This window comes from Odocoileus virginianus, chromosome 18 (assembly GCF_023699985.2).
Source record: "Odocoileus virginianus isolate 20LAN1187 ecotype Illinois chromosome 18, Ovbor_1.2, whole genome shotgun sequence".
NCBI lineage: Eukaryota > Metazoa > Chordata > Mammalia > Artiodactyla > Cervidae > Odocoileus > Odocoileus virginianus.
In genome coordinates this window covers 37,305,195-37,327,851 of record NC_069691.1, presented here as the reverse complement: position 1 = coordinate 37,327,851, position 22,657 = coordinate 37,305,195, and the positions used below count along the sequence as shown (strand labels likewise).

At 36.6% G+C, this 22,657-nt stretch overlaps 1 protein-coding gene and 1 long non-coding RNA gene across 2 annotated transcripts in view; one reads left to right on the top strand and one right to left on the bottom strand.

Annotated features, from left to right (window-relative positions):
- LOC110151460 (uncharacterized) overlaps positions 1 to 22,657 on the top strand; it is a 537,693-nt gene that overhangs the window by 407,296 nt on the left and 107,740 nt on the right. The gene's annotated exons all lie outside the window — the stretch shown is intronic.
- On the bottom strand, positions 13,933 to 15,820 carry LOC110144205 (mortality factor 4-like protein 2). The gene has a single exon (XM_020904086.2). It carries the CDS (start codon positions 15,477 to 15,479, stop codon positions 14,616 to 14,618), a length of 864 nt encoding a protein of 287 aa, XP_020759745.2. The 5' UTR covers positions 15,480 to 15,820; the 3' UTR covers positions 13,933 to 14,615.

Here is a 22,657-nt window from a genome sequence, read left to right as displayed (position 1 = left end):
CATTAATTTATTAAATCCAATTTCTCAAATACCTGTCAAACTTTAGAGAAAATTTGAGAAAGGACATTAGTGAGTTTGTTGGTGCTTAAACATTCTTGTCTGAGTGGTAGGCATTCTACTCTAAAAATTGAATTCTTAGAGAAGAACAGCAGTCTACATATATTTAGATTTAAATATCTATGATATTTCATACATGGAACTGATAAAAGTCTTCCTTGTCCTTGCAGTTTTCCAAGTATCCTTACCTTATTTTTGATTCTATCATTTTAAACTTAAAACCTACATTGTCTTTTAACCTTAATGGATCTGCCTTTAGTTACGGTGAAGACTCTGTTGCTAATAACTGATCATTCCTGTTACCAGAGCCAGCAGCCAACCAACTATCTTCAATGGGCCAGTTTCCAAACAACTAGTCAGCTAATCACATAGATATTCCCTGTATAGGTCAACCCAGCCAGGCCAAGATCAGCAAAACCACCACCAAGTAAACCTATGATCAACAATTAATGGTTGTTTTAATTCATTAGGTTTTGGGGGCAAACTGTTAACGTTATAAACTGTTGGACAGCTACAAGGAATTGGGTATTAAATGTTTTTAAATAAGTATCTGGTTAAAGAGAAGAATAGAGTTGGAAAATTTGCTAAGGGTAGTATTATTTATATCACATGTATAGAATGGATTTGACTACATTTCAAGAGAGATGCAAGTAAAAGAATATGAGATGCATAGGGCAATGGAAGATGATATGATTGAAGTAACATTCTTAGGAATGGATGGTCTCAAATGCACAGAGGGTTAGAACAGTCTGGTAAAGGAATAGATAAAATTCTTAAAGAGGAGTTAGCGAGAAAAGGACATGTGATGATACAGGGAAAGAATGAGATTGGAGACAACTAGATTGAGTGAGGTCATATATTTTCCATAAAACAGTAAAATCATTTGTTGAATTAAGTTAGCTGTTCTAAAAGTAGAGAAGAGTTTCAAACATCGTTTAAAGGTATTTCAAAGGTAGTCAGTTGGGAGATAAAAGGATGGCTGAGTGATTCTGAGAGCCCAGGTGACTATCAAGAAACACACCACAAGTGTAGAAATCATATTGGACTTTGGGAGGGAAAAAGAAAAACATGCAGGAGACAACCCTGAAAAATAACCTAAAGATGCACAAGAGAACTTTTTATTTCTAAAGTTGAATTTCACTAAACAGTCTTACTGGCAACTGAATTCTAATATCTTTCTATATGTTGTATATGTTGAATTAATTCTACTAGGGTAAGTAGAATTAATTAATCATGCATGTGAGGATTTTAAAATTTCATAATTTTGGAGTCTTGGCAGTATGTGTTGGGTGTAAGAAAGAGACAAGTGGAGACTTGGCAATCAGAACTAGTGTTAAGAGAGAAATATATCATTCATAAGAAATATAAGGAAAACAGTGCCCTCTCTTTATCAGGCTTAACACCAGGGTTGTGAAGTTGATGAGAAAGAGTTCTTGGGTCCTTTGTGTACAGATGGCAAACTATCTCTGTGTCTCTAGCGTGTGGATCAGAGGAGGATGTTGATAAAGTCAAAGAATGAGATGCACTTATACAAGAGGGGAAGACTGGATTTTTTATGGCAGTCTCTCAAGATTTCCTTTCTTTAACCTGAAGTCAGAAAAGTCGATTGAATTCAGTATCTCTACTTATAGCATAGTAATATCAATTCAGAATTGTTGAGAAAAATCAAAAGAGATGAGTTTACATGAAAGTGCATTGAAAATCTAAAACCTGATACAAATGAAAAAGATTTGCTAAAGCTAACGGCAGTGATATTTAAGATAACTTTTATTAAAATTGATTTTTAAATGATACAAAGAATGAGCTTTCTGTATTGCTTAAAAGTGGTTCTGTCTCAAAATGATCAAGGCAATTAATCTAAAACATTTGTCATAAGAGATTAAGATAATACCTTGAGTGTTACATGTTATAAAATTGGAGATATAGTGTTTTAATATATGTACTCAATATTCATCAAAGAAACCTAAATTTAGTTACTTCTAACTCCACTAACACTGCACATCTTACTGCTTCTCTCAAGCAATGTCTATATGAACTATTTTATTAGCATTTTTGTACCACTTGAAAATCTTCCATGATGAGGATTATTTGCTTTGTTGGTCTAGATGGATTTCGATAGAGTACAGAACCAGTGACACATCATTTTTGAGCATTGATATGTTTTCCCTGCTGTCTTAAATAGGGAAACACACAGTATCATCCACCTACTAATTTGTATTTTAGCATTCTAAAGATCAAATCTCAAACATATATACAAGTTGAGAAATTTAGAAATAATCCATTCTTGTATTGATGAAACTAACAATCATTCACTTTTGAAATGTATGTTGAATCCCTGCTCTGTGACGGGCACTGTCCTCAGTCACTACCCTGGGAAGCTTACAAAGAATTGAAGGGAAATAAATAACAAATATCATTTCTCAATCCAAAATAATTTGCCATTTTTCATTTACCATTTTTTTTCAATTTTTGATATATAAATTGGTACAACAAGATGTAAAAAGTTTACACTGAGTGAGGCAGATGCTTTTGAGTCAACCATTACTGAGCCTTCTTTTCATGCACAAAGCTTTCTTTCCATTTTAATTCTCCTGTGTATAACTTATCATCAATTCATTTAATTTTAGATACAATTTAAAAGTGAATATTCCACACAATGTGGAAAAGATAGTCTCTGTGGTAAATGGTGCCATGAAAACTGGATAGTCGTGTGTGGAAGAATGAAACTGAACTCTTACACCAATACAAAAAGTAACACAAAGTGGTTTTAAAGACTTAAATGTAAGATTGAAAGCTTAGAAACTCCTGGAAGAAAATTTAGAAAGAAAGTTTCTTAACATTGGTCTTGGCAGTGATTTCTTGGCTATGATGCCAAAAGCAAAAATAGATGAGTAAGATTACATCTAGTATAAAAGCTTCTGCATAACAAAGGAAACCATCAACAAAATGAAAAAGCAGCCTCTGGGATGGGAGAAAATATTTGCAAACCATGTATCTGATAAAGGGCTAATATGCGAAATACTTAAGGAAATTCTATCTATAATTCAATAACAAGCAGGAAGGAAGAAGAGAAGAGAAAGAAAGAGGGAGAAAGAGAGGGGATAGAAGGAGGGAGGAACTAAGGAAGAAAATTATCTGAATAAAAAGTGGACAAAGAACTTGAAAAGACATTTCCCTAAACAAGACGTACAAGTGACCAATAGGTGTATGACAAGATGTGCAATATTGCTATTCCTCAGAGAAATGAAAATCAAAACCACAATGAGCTATCACCTCATACCTAGGATAGCTATTACTTTTTTTTTTTTTAAGATAGGTGTTGATGAAGATGTAGAGAATAGGAAACCCTTGCATACTATTGGTAGGATGCAAATTGGTGCAACCACTATGAGAAATAGTATGGAAGTCTTCAAAAAATTAAATACAGTACTACCATATGACTCAGGAATCCCACTTTGGACGTATACCCAAAGGAATTGTAATCATGATGTCAAAGACATATGTGAACTCATTCATTGCAACATTAGAATAGTATCCTAAGTGAAGCAAAACACAGAAGTACAAATACTACATATTTTCACTCATATGAGGAGTCTAAGAGAGTCAAACTCACAGCAGCAGTGAGTGGAATGCTCTTTGCCAGAGGCTTGGAGGAGGGGGAACTAGGGAGCTATCAGTCAAAGGGTACAAAGTTTCAGCTATACAGGATAAGTAAGTCCTAGAGATCTTACTGAACAGAACACTCCCTGTAGTTAATGGCGCTATATCACACATTTAAATTTTTGCTAAGAGGATAGACCTTATGTTGCCTGTTCTTATTACACAAAAAATAAAGATGTCAGTAGGAAACTTGTGGAAATGAGGGCTATGTTTATGGCATAGCTTGTGATGCTAGTTCACAGATGTATATTGTTGTTGTTCAATTGCCTAGTCGTGTCTGACTTTTTGTGACCCCATAGACTTCATTACAGGCTGCGTCCCTATCCCTCACCATCACCCAAAGTTTGTCCAAGTTCATGTCCATTGCATCAGTGATGCCATCCAGCCTCTGACACCCTGTTTTCTTTCTGCCCTCAATCTTTCCCAGCATCAAGGATTTTTCTAATGAGTCAGCTGTTCACATCAGATGACCAAAATACTGGAACTTCAGCATCAGTCCTTCCAATGAGTATTCAGGGTTGATTTCCTTAAGATTGACTGGTTTGATCTCCTTGCTGTCCAAGGGACATTCAGGAGTCTTCTCCAGCACCACAGTTTGAAAGCAACAATTCTTTGGTGTTCTGCCTTCTTTAGGGTTCAGCTTTCACAACCATACATAACTGCAGGGGTTAATAGCTGCCTGTTGCTCTGGCTAAGCCATGAGAAAATTACCATGGGAAAAGAATAAAAGCAAAACATAGCTATACAGCATAACCCAAATAAAAATAGATCGGGTTGATTAGCTGGGATCGGCATACCCTGCTAAGCTAAGGAAAAACATAGTGTGGGCCTTGGAACGCCAGGTCAGTGCAAGTTCAGAACACTGCTTGTGCACACACTGAGATGTTTTCCTAAGGCATATGTGGGTCTATGACCTCCAGCTAGGTGATAGCCCTTGTACAAGAAAATAACAAAGATAGTTTATTCAGTAAAATGGGAGACGTGACTGGGGACACAGGAGGCTGACTTCACCATAGCACAACAGATACCTTCTGCTTGCCAAGACAATAAATAAAAGTTATGTGGCTCCGAGGAACAGGGCTCTTGATCCAAGAGGTCTTGAGTCCCCCGGTCTCATCTTTAAAACTTTAACTCTGTCTCTAGTTTCTTTTTCCCAAACTGTGCATCAACCACTTTCAAGCCCTACCTGCTGCGCGGGCTGCAGCATGCAACCACTGGGAAGACCATTGACTATTTGGACCTTTCTTGACAGAGTAATGTCTCTGCTTTTCAAAACATTGCCAAGGTTTGTCATCACAGATGTATAGTTATCTCCAAACCCATCAAGTTGTGTACATTAAATATTTAATACATTAAACACTTTAAAAAGAAGATCTTGCTCTTAGAAGTTTCACTGAAGTGGATATGCATCTTAAAATGTCATATCACATAAAGGTACATCATTTTATTGTGAATTCATAAAGGCAACCATACTATCTTATTCACCATTTATCCCTAAAAAACACCTAGAATATTATAGGTAACAAATAATTATTTTTTTATTTTTGAAAAAAGTGATTCCCAAAATTAATGCAAAGAGATTACTCTTCTTGTTCTGCAAAAATATATTTTGAAAGACAAGAGATAAGTTTTCCTAGAGATGTATCTAATTGTATGGCAATAATTTGTGGTCCTTCAAAAATAGGACTAATTATCGTCTTGTAGGCAGGGGTTCTTAGGTGGGAATTTGTAATTAGTAGTTTTTTGCTTGCAGCATTTTGAAGTTGCTGCAGCAGGAGGTAAAACAAAATCATGTTTATCTGAAAAGAACTATTTTAAATGCTATGTTAGTTCAGTTCAGTTCAGTTGCTCAATCGTGTCTGACTCTGTGACCCCACAGACTGAGGCATGCCAGGCTACCCTGTCCATCACCAATTTCTGGAGCCTACTCAAACTCATGTCCATCGTGTCGGTGATGCCATCCTGCCATCTCATTCTCTGTCATCCCCTTCTCCTCCCACCTTCAATCTTTCCCAGAATCAGGGTCTTTTCAAATGAGTCGGTCCTTCACATCAGGTGGCCAAAGTATTGGAGTTTCAGCTTCACTGTCAGTCCTTCCAATGAATATTCAGGACTGATGTACTTTAGGATGTACTGGTTGGATCTCCTTGCAGTCCAAAGGACACTCAAGAGTGTTCTCCAACACCACAGTTCAAAAGCATAATTCTTTGGTGCTCAGCTTTCTTTATAGTTCAACTCTCACATCCATACATGACTACTAGAAAAACCAAAGCTTTGACTAGATGGTCCTTTGTTGGCAAAGTATTGTCTCTGTTTTTAATATGCTGCCTAGGTTGATCATAGCTTTTCTTCCAAGGAGCAAGCATGTTTTAATTTCATGGCTGCAGTCATCATCTGCAGTGATTTTGTAGCCCAAAAATATAAAGTCTGTCACTGTTTCCATTGTTTTCCGATCTATTTGCCATGAAGTGATGGGACCAGATGCCATGATCTTAGTTTTCTGAAGGTTGAGTTTTAAGCGAACTTTTTCACTCTCCTCTTTCACTTTCATCAAGAGCCTCTTTAGTTCTTCTTCACTTTCTGCCATTAGAGTGGTGTCATCTGCATATCTGAGGTTATTGATATTTCTCCCAGAAATCTTGATTCCAGCTTGTGCCTCATCCTGCCTGGCATTTCACATGATGAACTCTGCATATAAGTTAAATAAGCAGGGTGACAAGATACAGCCTTGACGTACTCCTTTCCCAATTTGAAACCAGTCAGTTGATCCATGTCCAGTTCTAACTGTGGCTTCCTGACCTGCATACAGATATCTCAGGAGGCAAATCAGGTGATCTGGTATTCACATCTCTTGAAGAATTTTCCACAGTTTATGGTGATCCACACAGTCAAAGGCTTTGGCATAGCCAATAAAGCAAAAGTAGATATTTTTTTGGAACTCTCTTGCTTTTTTGATGATCCAGCAAATGTTGGCAATTTGATCTCTGGTTGCTCTGCCTTTTCTAAATCCAGCTTGAACATCTGAAAGTTCTTGGTTCATGTACTGTTGAAGCCTGGCTTGGAGAATGTTGAGCATTACTTTGCTAGTGTGTGAGATGAGTGCAATTGTGTGGTAGTTTGAACATTCTTTGGCATTGCCTTTCTTTGGTATTGGAATGAAAACTGACCTTTTCCAGTCCTGTGGCCACTGCTGAGTTTTCCAAATTTACTGGCATATTGAGTGCAGCACTTTCACAGCACCATCTTTTAGGATTTGAAATAGCTCAACTGGAATTCCATCACCTCCACTAGCTTTGTAGTAATGCTTCCTAAGGCCCACTTGACTTTGCATTCCAGAACATCTGGCTCTAGGTGAGTGATCACATCGTTGTGTTTATCTGGGTCATGAAGATCTTTTTTGTACAGTTCTTCTGTGTATTCTTGCCACCTCTTGGTAATATCTTCTGCTTCTGTTAGGTGCATAGCATTTCTGTCCTTTATTGTGCCCATCTTTGCATGAAATGTTCACTTGGTATCTCTAATTTTCTTGAAGAGATCTCTAGTCTTTCTTATCTCTCCTTGCTATTCTTTATGAAGTCAATAAAGCAAAGTTCAGGAGAAGTGAATATATCTCTTCTCTTGTTTATTTATAGAAACTTCCTGTGGGCTTCCTTGGTGGCTCAGAGGGTAAAGAGTTCACCTACAATGCAGGAGACCTGGGTTCAATCCCTCGCTTGAGAAGATGCCCTGGAGAAAGGAATGGCTACCCACTCCAGTATCTTTGCCTGGATAATTCCGTGGACAGAGGAGCCTGGCTGGCTACAGTCTGTGAAGTTGCAAAGAGTAGGACATGACTGAGTGACTAACACTTTTACTTTCCTATAATAACTTCTTCAGTCAGTTTGGTTCAGTCGCTCAGCCGTGTCCGACTCTTTGCGACCCCATGAATCGCAGCACACCAGGCCTCCCTGTCTATCACCAGCTCCCGGAGTTTACTCAAACTCATGCCCATCGAGTCGGTGATGCCATCCAACCATCTCATCCTCTGTTGTCCCCTTCTCCTCCTGCCCCCAATCCCTCCCAGCATCAGGGTCTTTTCCAATGAGTCAGCTCTTCGCATGAGGTGGCCAAAGTATCGGAGTTTCAGCTTCAGCCCCAGTCCTTCCAAGGTGTGTCTTAAATTTGTATTCACTTTCAGATAGAGTCTAATACACTGACCAATCGGTAGCCCATAGCCAGTGGTGGCTGTTGAGTAATTGAGTAGTCTGACTTGAGATGCATAAATAAATGTGAAATACACACTGGATTTAACATGCTTAGTCAGAAAATCTCAAAATATTACACTAATAATTTTATATTAATTCCATGTTAGAATTATAACATTTGATATATTAGGCTAAATAAAATATGTTAATAAAATTATTTTATCTGTTTATTTTACTTTCTTAATATGGCTTCAAGAAAATTTAAAAGCACTCATGTAGCTTAACTTATGTTTCTTTTGACAGTATTGTCTCATAAGTATAGAATAGTGCGATTATATTTTTCTCCATGACAACATCTTCATCTGTTTCTAGATAATGATTTTTATATCACATAGCTCAGATTTACATTCAATTTCTCATCCACTAAAACTATGATCTCCATTAAAAGAGAGCTGCCTGTAAGTAGCTCAACACTTTGCTGCAGTTTATTTCATGTATCAAAAATGTTTATATCCCATTTACTTGTGAAAAGATTTTGCTCAAGTTTCTCACAAAATATATGTAAACACAGCAGTTACAAATGAAATCAAATAGAAACAAAACAAGATAGAGGAAGAATACATATCATTCTAAAGTAAACTGTTTACTGTACTTGATTAGTCAAGTACGAACTTAGATCAAGTTTCGTTACAAAAGAAAAAGGCAGACATAGCTATTGTCTTCTTGGCCTTCTGGTAAACTAACAATCATTTGTAATCATCCGTTATTAGAAACAGAATTTTTTATAGGGTAGCCTCTAAAGCTTTCTGAATAATGGAAAAATAAGATAAAAAGGCAGCAAACTCACTGGGAAGTGAGGAAAATCAGACACCTTAAGAATCTATTGCCCCTGTATCTCCTTATCCCACTGATGACTCTTCTTATGTGACCTCAATTATACACATGCATCATTTTTCTGAAATAGCAATAACATGAATAGCAGTGGTAAGAGTCCTCTCCATCAAGTTCCATAGAGTATTTGAAAACCCAGTAGTAAAAATTTTCAGCCATACTATGAGGAATCAACAAATGTAAGGGTTTATTTACTCCAAACACAGCTTGAGGTCAATTAAAAAGTTGTGCAGTGCAAATGGAGAAAAATATTTTAGCTTTTTAAATGAACCTTGAAAAATCTATTGAAATGTGTCACATATAAAAAATTTTCTTTTAATTAATTACATACTAGTTTTAGTCAAGTCTGAAAGAGAAAATTGAAGTGAATAGAGGGAATTAAGGAGAATGTAGTAGAAATGAGAAGTAGGAGACGTAGTGAGACCCAGAACTTCCTTGTAAACTCAGAAAAAAGAAATGCATTTTGCTCTAAATGTAATGTCAAGCCATTGACTCTGAGCACTAGAAATATAGAATATCATTTTAGTTATAAATCATCAGTCTGACTATCTGAGGGCCCAGAGAGAAATCAGGGTAATGCTTTTTTGGAAACAGACACAAAGATATATTATAATTACTTGGATATAAGAATTTACATCTCAGGGACTTGATCAGGGCTGAATATGTACATCTGGGCATCAGTACATAGAGAGTCAAAAGAAATCTCATGGGAGTAAATATAGAGAGAAAAATAAGGGGCCCTGAACTCCTAAATGTTTGGATATCACCTAAAGATGCTGAAGCCAGAAAAGAAAACTTAAAAGGAGTAGCTTGTGGGATAGAAGAAAATTCAAGAGCGTGAGACTTCGTGGACGCCAAAGGGCCTATGACGGGGATTGGGGATTACCAAGTATGCCAAATACCCTGACTGGGCAGAGTAACGAGAGAACAGAAAAGCATCCAGGAGATGTGTCAGCACCAAGGGCGTGGTTGACATTGACCAGAGTGGTTTCAGTGGTGCCGGTTAAAAAACATTGGAAGGCGACAAAGTGACTGGTAGATGTACAATTATTAACAGGTTTTTCAAGACATCTATTTAAAATAGTGATAACAGCAAAATGAAATGACAGTGAGCCAATACACGCTTAAGAGAAACTTGTATATTTATTATTTTCAATTATGGGAGGATACGCGGGAGAAGGAAACGGCAAGCCACTCTAGTACTCTTGCCTGAAGAAATTCCATGGACAGAGGATTCCCTGTGGAGTTACAGTCCATGAGGTTGCAAAGAGTCAGACACAACTGAGCGACTGAGCACAACTTAGAAATGATACAATGGAAAGGGAAAGATCGATCTTCCTGGAGCAGATGAATAGCAGTGTCCTCCAAAAGAGGAGATAGGGACAGGAGGATAGGAGTCTGAGACTATATGAAAAGACTGGCCTTCGAAGAGAGCAGGGACACTTCATTATTTGTCATAAGAGTGAAAGCAGATAGTAGATGAAGAGATACTGGTGGAGCCGCAGATTTATTGGAGGGACTCTAAAGGCATTACTTTCTTCTTTTTCTATTTTCTTAACAAAGTGTGAAGGAAGGTCATCAGCTGCAATGGAAGGAAGGCATTGTCTTATTACAAAAAGAATAAAGTAAAAAAAAAAAAAAAGAATAAAGCAGTTGACTCTAATAGAGATGCCATCTAAACCTGTTTTCAAGGTTGCATACTACATTTTATTTCCAAGCCAACCCACTGCCGTCTACATGATTCTAAATGACTGGGAAATTATCTGCCACCCGGGTGTCTGATAATTCTATGTCACTTCTTACACTGTGGGGTTTATGAGTGAGTTACAGAGGCTCCAATACATGCCACTTCACTCACATTTTCTTTATTTTTTGAGTCACCAGTACTTAGAGAAAATTTGGAGGAGAGCCAAGAGATTATTCATACAAAGGCAGGCTGAGGTTTAAAATAAATGGAGTTGACATCTATTTTCCTGCAATAATATTTATACAGAAATTGAACATAGGTTTTATTTTTTCTTCACCCTAAAAGATACACAAACATGTCACGATTAGAGAAGGCCAGATATATTCATCTATTTTGTCAGAGCTACAGAAAATCTGATATCAAAAGACAACATGAAGATTAATACTTTAATTGTGATTATCAGATATTACTGCAATTTATTTTTAGGGTAGAATCATTTTTATGTGACAGTTTTAGGCTGAGCTATAACCTATGTACTAGGGGTGGTTGTTCCCCACCTGTTGAAACTTATGGTAGTATGGGAGTTCTTGTCTTGAGGATACTGATGGATGTTTAAAGATCAGCGGATACAAGGATAAGCAAAAATACTACTTTAAAAACATAGAAACTTTAATTTTATTATCTTTTGGCAATAGCTCCTATTGTTGTTCGACTGGGTTAATTAGTGTTACAAATCCATTCTTTATTAATTAGATGAAGTATTTATAGATATGGAACAATCCCTAACTTTACTGACTTTTATTGTCATGGACTTTCTTAAAAAGTGTTTCTATAATACATTTATAAAGTGTTCAGTTTAGAGACCAGTAAGCCAGCTGACTCCTAAAAATCAGTGACAACATCTAGGTACAGCATGATAAATCTTGGGCTTTGGAATCAGGCAGTCCTGAATTACTGCTCTGCCATCTCCACTGAGTTGAATATCCTTGAGTAAATTATCTTCTAAATTTTCTCATGTGTAAAATAGGGAAAATAAGAGAATCACCACAGTTGTTGTAAGATAAATGGAGAATGCGAATATTTAAACATGCATGCAAAGTACTAAAATATGTGTGTGCAGTGATACTAAGGGCAAAAACATATGTTGAAGCAACCTATATAGGCATTTCTTTAGAGAGGGGGAGGTTCCCAGATATTTAATTTTTTCATTTTTGATTATCAATATGTACATTTTTGTAGATAGATGTAGTTTGCATTTTATCTCCTAATATTTGATGCCTAAAATATATAAATATTTAATATTCTGTGTATGGAAGATTTGTTATTGTTAAGTTGCTCAGTCATGTCCGACTCTTTGCGACCCCATGGACTGCAGCATGCCAGGCTTCCCTACCCTTCACCATCTCCCAGAGCTTGCTCAAACTCATGTCCATTGAGTCAGTGGTGCCATCCAACCATCTCATTCTCTGTTGTCCCCTTCTCCTCCTGTCTTCAATCCTTCCCAGTGTCAGAGTCTTTTCTAATGAGTCTGTTTTTCGCATCAGGTGGCCAAAGTATTGGAGCTTCAGCATCAGCCCTTCCAATGAATATTCAGGACTTTTAACCTTTAGGATTGACTAGTTTAATCTCTTTGTAGTCCAAGGGACTCTCGAGAGTCTTCTCCAACACTCCAGTTAAGAAGCATCAATTCTTTGGCACTCAGCTTTCATTATGGTCCAACTCTCACATCCATACATGACTACTGGAAAAACAATAGATTTGACTATAAAGACCCTTGTTGGCAACATATAGCCTCTGCTTTTTAATATGCTCTCTAGGTTGGTCATAGCTTTTCTTCCAAGGAGCAAGCATCTTTTAATTTCATGGCTGCAGTCACCATCTGCAGTGATTTTGGAGCCCAATATAATGAAGTCTGTCACTGTTTCTATTGTTTCCCTATCTATTTGCCATGAAGTGATGGGACCAGATGCCATGATCTTAGTTTTTTTAACACTGAGTTTTAAGCTGTTTTTTTCATTCTTCTTTTTCACCTTCATCAAGACGCTCTTCAATTTCTCTTTGCTTTCTGCCATAAGGGTGGTATCATCTGCATATCTGAGGTTATTGATATTTCTCCCAGCAATCTTGATTCCAGTTTGTGCTTCGTCCAGCCTGGTATTTTGCATGATGTACTCAGCATATAAATTAAATAAGCTGAGTGACAATATACAGCCTTGATGTACTCCTTTCCCAATTTGAAACCAGTCTGTTGTGTCATGTCTGGTTCTAACTGTTGCTTCTTGACCTGCATACATGTTTCTCAGGAGGCAGGTCAGGTGGTCTGGTATTCCCATCTCTTTAAGAGTTTTCCACAGTTTGTTGTGATCCACACAGTCAAAGGCTTTAGCATAGTCAGTGAAGCAGAAGTAGATGTTTTTCTGGAACTCTCTTGCTTTTTCTATGATCCAACAGATGCTGGTAATTTGATCTCTGGTTCCTCTGCTTTTTCTAAATCCAGCTTGAACATCTGGAAGTTCTCAGTTCACATACTGTTGAAGCCTGGCTTGGAGAATTTTGAGCATTACTTTGCTAGCATGTGAAATGAATGCAATTATGTGGTAGTGTGAACCTTCTTTGGCATTGCCTTTTTTTGGGATTGGAATGAGAACTTTTCCAGTTCTGTGGCCACTGCTGAATTTTCCAAATTCAGTATGCAAGACAGGAACCATAATAGTAATTTAAACCTATAAATTCATCCAATTTAAGAATGGAGATAAAAGAAACAGTTCATCAACTAGATGGTCCTTTACTGTCCCATCCTCCCGACTCATGGTCAGGGATAGCTGTCATTTTCAAGTTTGGATTTATCATTTTCTCTTTTAAAAATATACTTTCAATGGTCAGTGGAATCTTTCTCACATTTTATCACTCTGATACTGATTCTCCTGCTTCCCTTTTTCGTTTTCCTTTTAAGGACACTTGTGATTACATTAAAAGTGTTAGTCATTCAGTTGTCAAAGTACCATGCCAAGATTCAGACCTCTAAAGTAAAAACCCAAAGTTTCACCTGTAAAATTTCATCTTTTTCATTATTCATTACATACAAGTGCTGCAAAACTTTGTTTTGGTTGATTTATTTGGATAATTATCCTCAGTTCTCCAGTTGATTTTGCATGAGGTAAAATAGCATAGATTTAAGCTCTTAACAAAAGACAAGACTTCCAGTTTTAGAATTGTATTAATTTCAGCAACAAAGGACAGTGAGAGATACTTATGAATATTAATTAAGTAGGTTCTAAAATAAATTGTAAGGAATAACATTTCAGAATCTAAGGACTCAGCTTCTGTGTAAGACATATTTAAAATTACACCATGATTTGCCACGACTATTTTTTTTTAATTCCTTCTGACCTTATTCATTTAACTTTTCAGGGTCAAAAGCAAAGTATTAGGTATCTGATTTCAGTATATGTGTTTTTATTTTTTTATTTTTTTTATTTTTTTGAAATTTATAAACAAATTTTATTTAAGATCTGAAATACGATTCCTAAAATATCAACCTCTCCGGAAAACCATGGCTACACAATAATGCATTGCCTCTATCATGTTAGAACGTGCATTAGACTCAAATACAAAAACCATGAAACAAACCACCATCCTTCAACAACTTGAGCAAAGATAGAATGAATGCCTAAGGAACAACATAGATGGACTTGCAGAGGATGGGCTGTTTTACTTCAAGCACCATAAAAAAAAGCACAAATGCATGGGTTTTTCGGGTATATACATTAAGTTGAACCTTTGGCACTAGGAATCAGGGCATTTTTCACGTAGCATTAACACATATTAGAAAATCGTGTAGTGTCAAAGGGATAGAACCACCAGCATTCAAGCAATGTTGTCAACTAGGCAATAAAATGTTCTACTGAATGTTTCTTCTTTGTCTAATTACTGCATACACTGGTAGCAACTTTGAAATGAGAAAAGGAGCTTACACTCCTTTTATTTTCTGTTTAGAAGAAAACAGAAAACAAACTGAAACATAAGCCCTGTTATACATTAACGATTTTAAAGAGTATCAATTATACAAGAAAAAGACTAAGAACAAAAAGAGCGTTTACAGATACCAGACGTAACAGTGAGTGGTCAGTAGACCCTCACAGGGCTTTGCGGTGGTACTCAGCAGAAGCCACTTTACAATCACTGGCAGTGAACAGAGACGCAGCATTTTTTGCCAGGTATTTCAGGAAATCATGCAAATAGCCCAACAATAATGCAAGGCTCTTCTCATCAAGGGGTGTGTATGCCAACATTGCCCCAATTCTTACAAATAATCTCAGGAGGTGTGGTGCCCCATAAACCTGGGACATTGGCGCATCAGGGTGAGCCAAGAGAATTTCAGCATACTGGGGCCTCTCAAATTTGTAGAGCAGCTGGGTGCCCAACATCACGTTGAAATACTCTTTTATCCCTCCCACCACCTCATTAACTGCATACTCCTTGTTGTCAACATTGCCTTGTGATCTTTTGCAGTTGGCGTATTCTTCCAAAATAGTATCCACATTTTTCTTGGCTGGGAGTTGGAAAAGTTGCTTCTGCCTGGTGACTAAGTCCCAGTCCTCAACAAGCCATGGTTTTAATTCTTCTGGAATCTTCACCTTAACTTCCATTCTATTCTTAAAAGCATCCTCACTTTCAACTGTGGGGTCTGCCCGGGCCCTTTTCTTCCGAGGTGGCTGGGGTGCTTCACTGGTGCTGCCACCATCTCCGTTCCCAGGGGTCTTCTGTTTGTTCTTTCTGGTCTTCCTCATTGATCCTGATGGAGGGTTCTCAGCAGAGCGACCTCCCCATCTGCCTGGGAGTGCTGCTTCCAGATTCTTCTGCTGGGGACCAGCTGTCTTCTTTCCAGATGTCCCTCTCATTTTACTTCTTTGCATGTTGCTTCTAGTTGGTTTTTTGAAATTGTCTTCTTCGGCAGATTGGTGTCCACGAGTTTGAGAACCCTGCTTTCTGGAACTCATTCAACCCTGTTTTTATTCCAACCAGCAATCCTCTTCTTTCCCTGCCAAGAACTCCTAGTGTTTTCCCAGATGGAATCTTATAGATCTTCTGGGATGGTCGTGGAGATGAGTTGAGAGACACAACCTTTCTAGAGTGTTAGGATAAGTCAGAAGTTATAATTTCAGAATTCAGTTCTAGTAGTAACCGCTGCTTCCAAGATTCTGTAATGAGGGATGTTCTGCAATCAGGATCAGAGCTGATCCTCACTACACAGCAAACTTAGTTTTTCTGATGGTAGTCTGAAACGAGGATCCAGTTCTTTCCAACAGACGACGTGTGATCACTGCCGTCTCTCCAACCGCCATCTGTATATGTGTTTTTAACTTAAAGATTTCTGACTTCAACTTTGTCAGGACCTCCTGACCTTCTAGCTTGAGATAATTTGATTTAGTAAGCAGACATGATGGTCATTGTTTCATGTATAAACAAAAGCCACTTTTTATCTTTCAAACTAGATTTAAAATTCACTGACTTGGTAGAAATAGAATTTAGAGTTCACATCACAGAATAATTAATATTATATTCATGTTATGATAAAAATTACCATTTTCACAGATGCTGAGCCAAAATAGATTGTAGCAGGAGTTCCTAAAAGATCTGGGAGTCTCATTTTGTTCATCTTCAAGATTTCAGAGTATGTTTTTGCTAACTCATTGGTTTGGAGAATATATTTGATGAGGCCTGAATGCTGAAATGCATAGGTCAATTATGACTTTCACCAACTGGTGAAGGAGTCTTTATATGTTTAACATAAATTTGGAGCAAGAATAACCATAATAAAAGTTCCTTTTAATTGTTAAGCAGATAATGAAACTTTGGGGTATCAATAGCTTGTATCCTCCCCAGGGCTGTAATGACTGCAGTTTCTGATAGGCTATTTAACTGACATTTACATTTCTCAATTCATCCTGTTTCAGGACATTTTAGGCATCTCATTTTAAGTAAAATTACATGACTGACTACTGGTCTCCAAACATCTGTTGCTATATATAGATTCTGTATACTCAGTGAACATCCTTTTACTGAGAAATAGCTTCATACCTCTTTTTTGGAAAGGATATAGTTGGTAATCAAATTATACCTCCCATTTTGCATGTTTAGCCAACCCAAACTTTGCCAAAAGGTTAAAAAAAATCCAGAGTTTCTTTATATTTTGTATTAATTATGTGGATTTTTAAAAAATTATCAATTATCATTTTGTTTTCCTTAAAATTTGGTTTGTTTGACTCCTGCATGGTTTAAAGATTAAAAACCGGGCTTCAATTTAAATGTCAGCTCGACCATTTTAAGATTTTTGATTTATCGTTTCCTTGGATATAAACAGAAAATAATAACACTTATCTTTCTAAATTATAATGATTGAAAGAGATATGTTTAACTAACATGGTATCTTGGTCGTAGCAGATAAGCAAGAACCCTTCTTTCCTTGTTCTTTTGTGTTATCTTCTCCTTCCCTTGTCTCCTTTTTATTTATTACAATGGTAAATCCAGGTTAATTTTTTGAGTTGCATTTTGTTATTTTCTGCTTAGACCTTATGGTTGCATAGGGTGAAAAACTGGTTGTTGACATTTATTGTGATGAAATAAAAGCTAAAAGTAGGTTTGAGGCTTTAAATACACAATATCCCACAGGAGAAGGAAAATTGGAGGCCTGAAATCCTTGTAGGCCAGGGAGGTAAATCTTTAATATAGCAACTCTAAAATATACCCTTAAATCTGGAGAAATAAAATAATCTTTCAAATCATGTTAATTGCATGTTGAGTAGCATTGCCTACTAAGTAGTTAATATTTCCACCTATTCATAGACTTTTCTCTTGAGAATTGAACTTTTGTTCTCTTTTATCCCTGTACATCTCAGAAAGCACTGGTGTTCCTAAAGCATGATAGCGTTGGGTAAGGAATCTTTTGCTAACAGAGGCTCAGGGCGGGTACTTGAGACCAAAAAAAGAAAGGAGAAAAACGCCTATAAGGAGGCTTACAGACTGTCCTCATATTATTACTTCTGCATTAGCATACCTTCAGCTTCATTTACTTGTTAAAGAAGGAAATGTTAGAAAGAAAAAAAGCTCATGTATTTCAGGGAGTAAAGAATTACTCAAATTCAAGACTTAGTCCCCAGACCCTAGTTGAAGCCTCTCAAGTACATATTATTTGTTATGTATTTGCTGTGAAGTTTAAACTTCTTAAGTTCAGGGAGCGTTTTTATTATTATTTATCTCCAAGTGTTTTCAGGTTATTTCTTATCCTGGAAAATTAGTAAAATGATTTTAAAATGTTATGCTGTCCTTTTAGACAAATAAGCATATGAAAATCATTTGAAAATGAAAATCTATGAACAAATAAATACAAAACACTGTAAGAATAATGATGAATATGATGGTGATGATGATAAATGATAATGGTATTATGAAAAAGATGATGAAAATCAAGGCTATAGAATTTGAGGTGAAGCAGACATGAGCACCTCTTAGTGAAGAGGTGTGATACCACTGGTTAAGAGGTTAGTATGTCAAGTAGTCTGGTATAATAGGTACAGTATAATAATGAGAGGAACAACTTACTAGCAAATACAGAAATTTATAAATTACTCTTTGGTGTTGCTGTTATAGATACTACTTATGAAATGGAGATATCACTATGAAGAAGTTATTCCCAGTATAATAATTATATGCCATTGTTATCTCCAGTATAATATTAATTAAGGATAAAATCAGTTCGGTTCAGTTCAGTTGCTCAGTTGTGTCCAACTCTTTGCGACCCCATGGACTGCAGCACGCCAGGCTTCCCTGTCCATCACCAACTCCCAGAGCTTGCTCAAACTCATGTCCATCACATTGGTGATGCCATCCAACCATCTTGTCCTCTGTTGTCCCCTTCTCCTCCCACCTTCAATCTTTCCCAGTGTCAGGGTCTTTTCCAGTGACTTGGTTCTTTGCATTAGGTAGCCAAAGTATTGGAGTTTTAGCTTCAACATCAGTCCTTCCAATGAATATTCAGGACTGATTTCCTTTAGGATGGGCTGGTTGGATCTCCTTGCAGTCCAAGGGACTCTCAAGAATCTTCTCCAATACCACAGTTCAAAAGCATCAGTTCTTTGGTGCTCAACTTTCTTTACAGTCAAACTCTCACATTCATACATGACCACTGGAAAAACCATAGCTTTGACTAGATGGACCTTTGTTGGCAAAGTAATGTCTCTTCTTTTTAATATGCTGTCTAGATTGGTCATGACTTTCATTCCAAGGAGTAAGCGTCTTTTAATTTCATGGCTGTAGTCACCATCTACAATGATTTTGGAGGCCCCCCCCCCAAATTCTGTCACTGTTTCCATTATTTCCCCATCTATTTGCCATGAAGTAATGGGACCAGATTCCATGATCTTAGTTTTCTGAATGTTGAGTTTTAAGCCAACTTTTTAAGTCTCCTCTTTCACTTTCATCCAAAGTCTCTTTAGTTCTTCTTTGCTTTCTGCCATAAGTGTGGTGTCATCTGCATATCTGAGGTTATTGATATTATAGAATAAAGTATTTGAACACAAATAGCAAAAAGCACCTTGTATGGTGGTGTTTAGAGGAAAGAAGAGGGAGCTTCTGCTTGAGAAGGGGGATCTGAAATTCTGGAATAAATTATCAAACCAGAACTTTCAAGCCAGAGAAATAACTGCTCCTTTTCAGCCTAACTCAATGTGAGGATAAGGAGGATAAAGAAATCAAGTTGATTCAGAGTCCTTAACACTAAAAGACTAGGGTGTGGGTGTGATGAATAAAAATTTAAAAATCAAAAGGAAAACAACCATACTGTCTTAGTAGAAGACAACCATAATGCATTCTTGCCGGAGTTTGAGTGAATAGGGGCTTTCCTTATGCTTAGAAGGTGGAATCAGGCATTTAAAAAGAGGCATTGGCCCTGAGCCTCTAAGGAAGTGTGATGGGATGGAGGAGGGAGATCCAGTAATGTTTAGTCTTGAGAAGAGACAGCAGAGAGTACAGAACTCTTGTGGGTTTGGGGACAAGTTTGCCTTGATGCTAGACCAAGAATATACAGCAAGGGGCTCTGGGAAGGAAGAAGGTAAATGTTTAGATTTAAAGTTTGGGAGAAGACTCAGAGCTGAAAATACAGGATTTGAGCCATGTGAGGAGAGATGATACTTAAAGATTTAAGATTGGGCATAATGAATTATAGGTAGAATGACAAAGTGTAAGAAAAAGACTCCCGAGCCTTAGCAGTGGTGTACACTGAAGGGCCGAGAGGAGCAGCAAGGCAAGCAAGTAGAAAAAAACAGAAAGAGGGATCAGAGTGGTGGTAGACAAACCAGAGGAGAGTTCCTAAGAGACAGAAGCACGAGAGGAAAGGATTTAGAGGCATCAACCTGAAATGTGTGTGTTGTTGGAGCATCAAGATGTGTTTTTGGAATAAATGCTTGTGACTGGGCTAGGAGCAATGATAGCTGTGTGCAAATATTGCCACTCCTACTCTTGGTCTCTGTTGACTGTTAAGGTTCCTGTCTGCAAATATCTTTTTACTTATTTGTATACCTCCATCCCTGTCCTGTGTGATTATTTCAGAAGAGAGAAGTCTAGAGCATATGTGTGCCTTTTTAATTTCATGTATCTTTGTATATACTTTCTCAAGTGCTTTGTACATGATTTTATATTCTGTTGTAACAACAGTTTCTCTTTGCACAAAAGATTTGCTAACAAGAACTCTGATTTCTCAAGTGAACTCAAACATTTCTAATTAAATGTATGTTTAGTAACTTTCAGAGAAAGATTCTTAATGCTTCCATTAAAATTAGTAAGCAGTACATGTCTACAATAGTAACAGGAGAGTTTGGTGGTGGCTTTTAGCTTTTGGGTAGAAAACTGCTTTTGATAATTAACTCAGGATGTCAAATTCTTGCACTTTAATTTCACTAATACTATTTTTGATTATTTGTTAAGATTAAGGAGAGTAAAACAATTGTTTTCATAGCCTTAAAGGAAAAGTCAGGAACCAAATTTGTCTCTAAATTACTTAGTTTTTTTTTTTTTCTTTCTATTTTTAAATGCTTTTGTTGATTCTAATTGCTTCTGTGCATAAGTTATACTTATCCAATTCTACTGTAGATTATTGTGGGCACAGACCGTTTTTTAAAAAATTAGTCTTAGAGTAGGACAATATCTTACACATGAAATACAATAGTAAATTGAATATCTATTGAAAAGATTCAAAAGAATCTTCTATATTTACATATCCTGCTGTTTCTCTTAATTCTCTATCATTTAAGCATAATTCAAAATTCATCCCAATTCATTTTTATAACATCTTGTAAGAAAAGCCTCAGAAATGTTTTTAATTGAATCAAATGAATGAACCTGTATTATTTAAGTACCTAAAAGAAACTTTTTACCATGTTATTGACAAGATACTTTTGGCTTGGTTAAAATAGTTTGGGATTGTCCATAAGTTCTTACAGAAAACCCTGAACAAACTTTTTTGGCCAATCCAATATTTTGATAGAGAAAAAACTCAAAACTAGAAATTAGATTAAAGGGGAATACTGCAACTTAGAACAACATTTGATACAAAATAAATGTATCCTATAGAATAAAAAGTAAAAAGGTCAAGACATTGCTAAATAGGAGTGGGATATGCAAACACCTTTTATTTCTTGTTTATTTTTCATAACTAACAAATAACTCATTATTTTTACCTCTGACAGTAACATTTGTGCAGAAAGGTCATTTTCATTAACCTTAGGTTTGTAATTTCCAGCCTCTCTGCCCAAAGGCACTGCTGTTATTTACAATTTTTCTTATCCTATGTAAAACCAAACAACCATCATTGTAAGGCTAATATATATTAAGTGCCTTAGGCACATTTCAATTAAGTATTAACATAGATTGGAAAATTTCCAAAACATTTAGTGAATATTACTTTCAATCATTTTCATTAAAATTAATAGCAAGTGTTAAGAAGTAATACACCAGGGAGCTGGGGGAATTGACTTCCTAACTTCTTAAAAGACTACTTGTGTTAATGTAAAAAGAATTTTAGTATAGCTCAGCCACATATTAACATAGTCTTATTCAATCTTGCATTGTGTATTGGAAGAGAATGGGAGTTATGTGCAAATTGTTTTAATATTTTTAAATATTGACTCCAGATTTTAATGAGTATTTACTTGATACCAAAAATAATGAACTAGCCTTTGAACATAGTTAAAATCTCAAACCCATATTTTTCAAAGATACTTAAAGATGAGCTTTGAAAAATCAGTCTACAGAATTAAAAAGAAGAACTCTCCAAATTAAAGAGTATATCAATTCAGTGGTACTAAAATCATTATAAGAGGTACCAATGATTGAGAGTGGTGTCTGTGAGATTTTTTTTAAAGTAAAAATAATGAATGAATTAAATGAAATAAACTGTTGAAATATATAGGCTTCCCAGGTGACACTAGTGGTAAAGAATCCACCTTCCAATGCAGGAGATGCAGAATATGAGGGTTCAATCTGTGGGTCGGGAAGATCCCCTGGAGAAGGAAATGGCCACCCACTTCAGTCCATGGGTTCTCAGAGAGTCAGACATGATTAGTGACTGAACAACAGCCAGTATTCTTGCCTGGAGAATCCCACGGGCAGCAGAGCCTGGTGGGCTACATACAGTCCATGGGGTCGCAGAGAGTTGGAAACAACTGAGCAACTGAACACACACATTGCTGAAATATCAAAATAAATCAGAAATCATAATGGTCAAAATTTACCTCTAAAAATAGTATTATAAAGAATGTGAGTATTAAAAGTCACTTGTCTTCCTCACTTAGTAGCCCTTTATTTTCTTAAAAATGTAAAGCTCTCAAACTCACAATACTATCAGTATTACATGCAGCATCTTAAAAAGTGATATTATATCAGTTTTTGGGCTTCCCTTGTGGCTCAGCTGGTAAAGAATCCGCCTGCAATGTGGGAGGCCTGAGTTCAATCCCTGGGTTGGGAAGATCCCTGGAGAAAGGAAAGGCTACTCACTGCAGTATTCTGGCCTGGAGAATTCCATGGACTGTATAGTTCATGGGGTCGCAAAGTCAGACACGACTGAGTGACTTTCACTTTCAGTTTCATTTTATAAGTTTAGTTTGTGAGATACATATATATATAT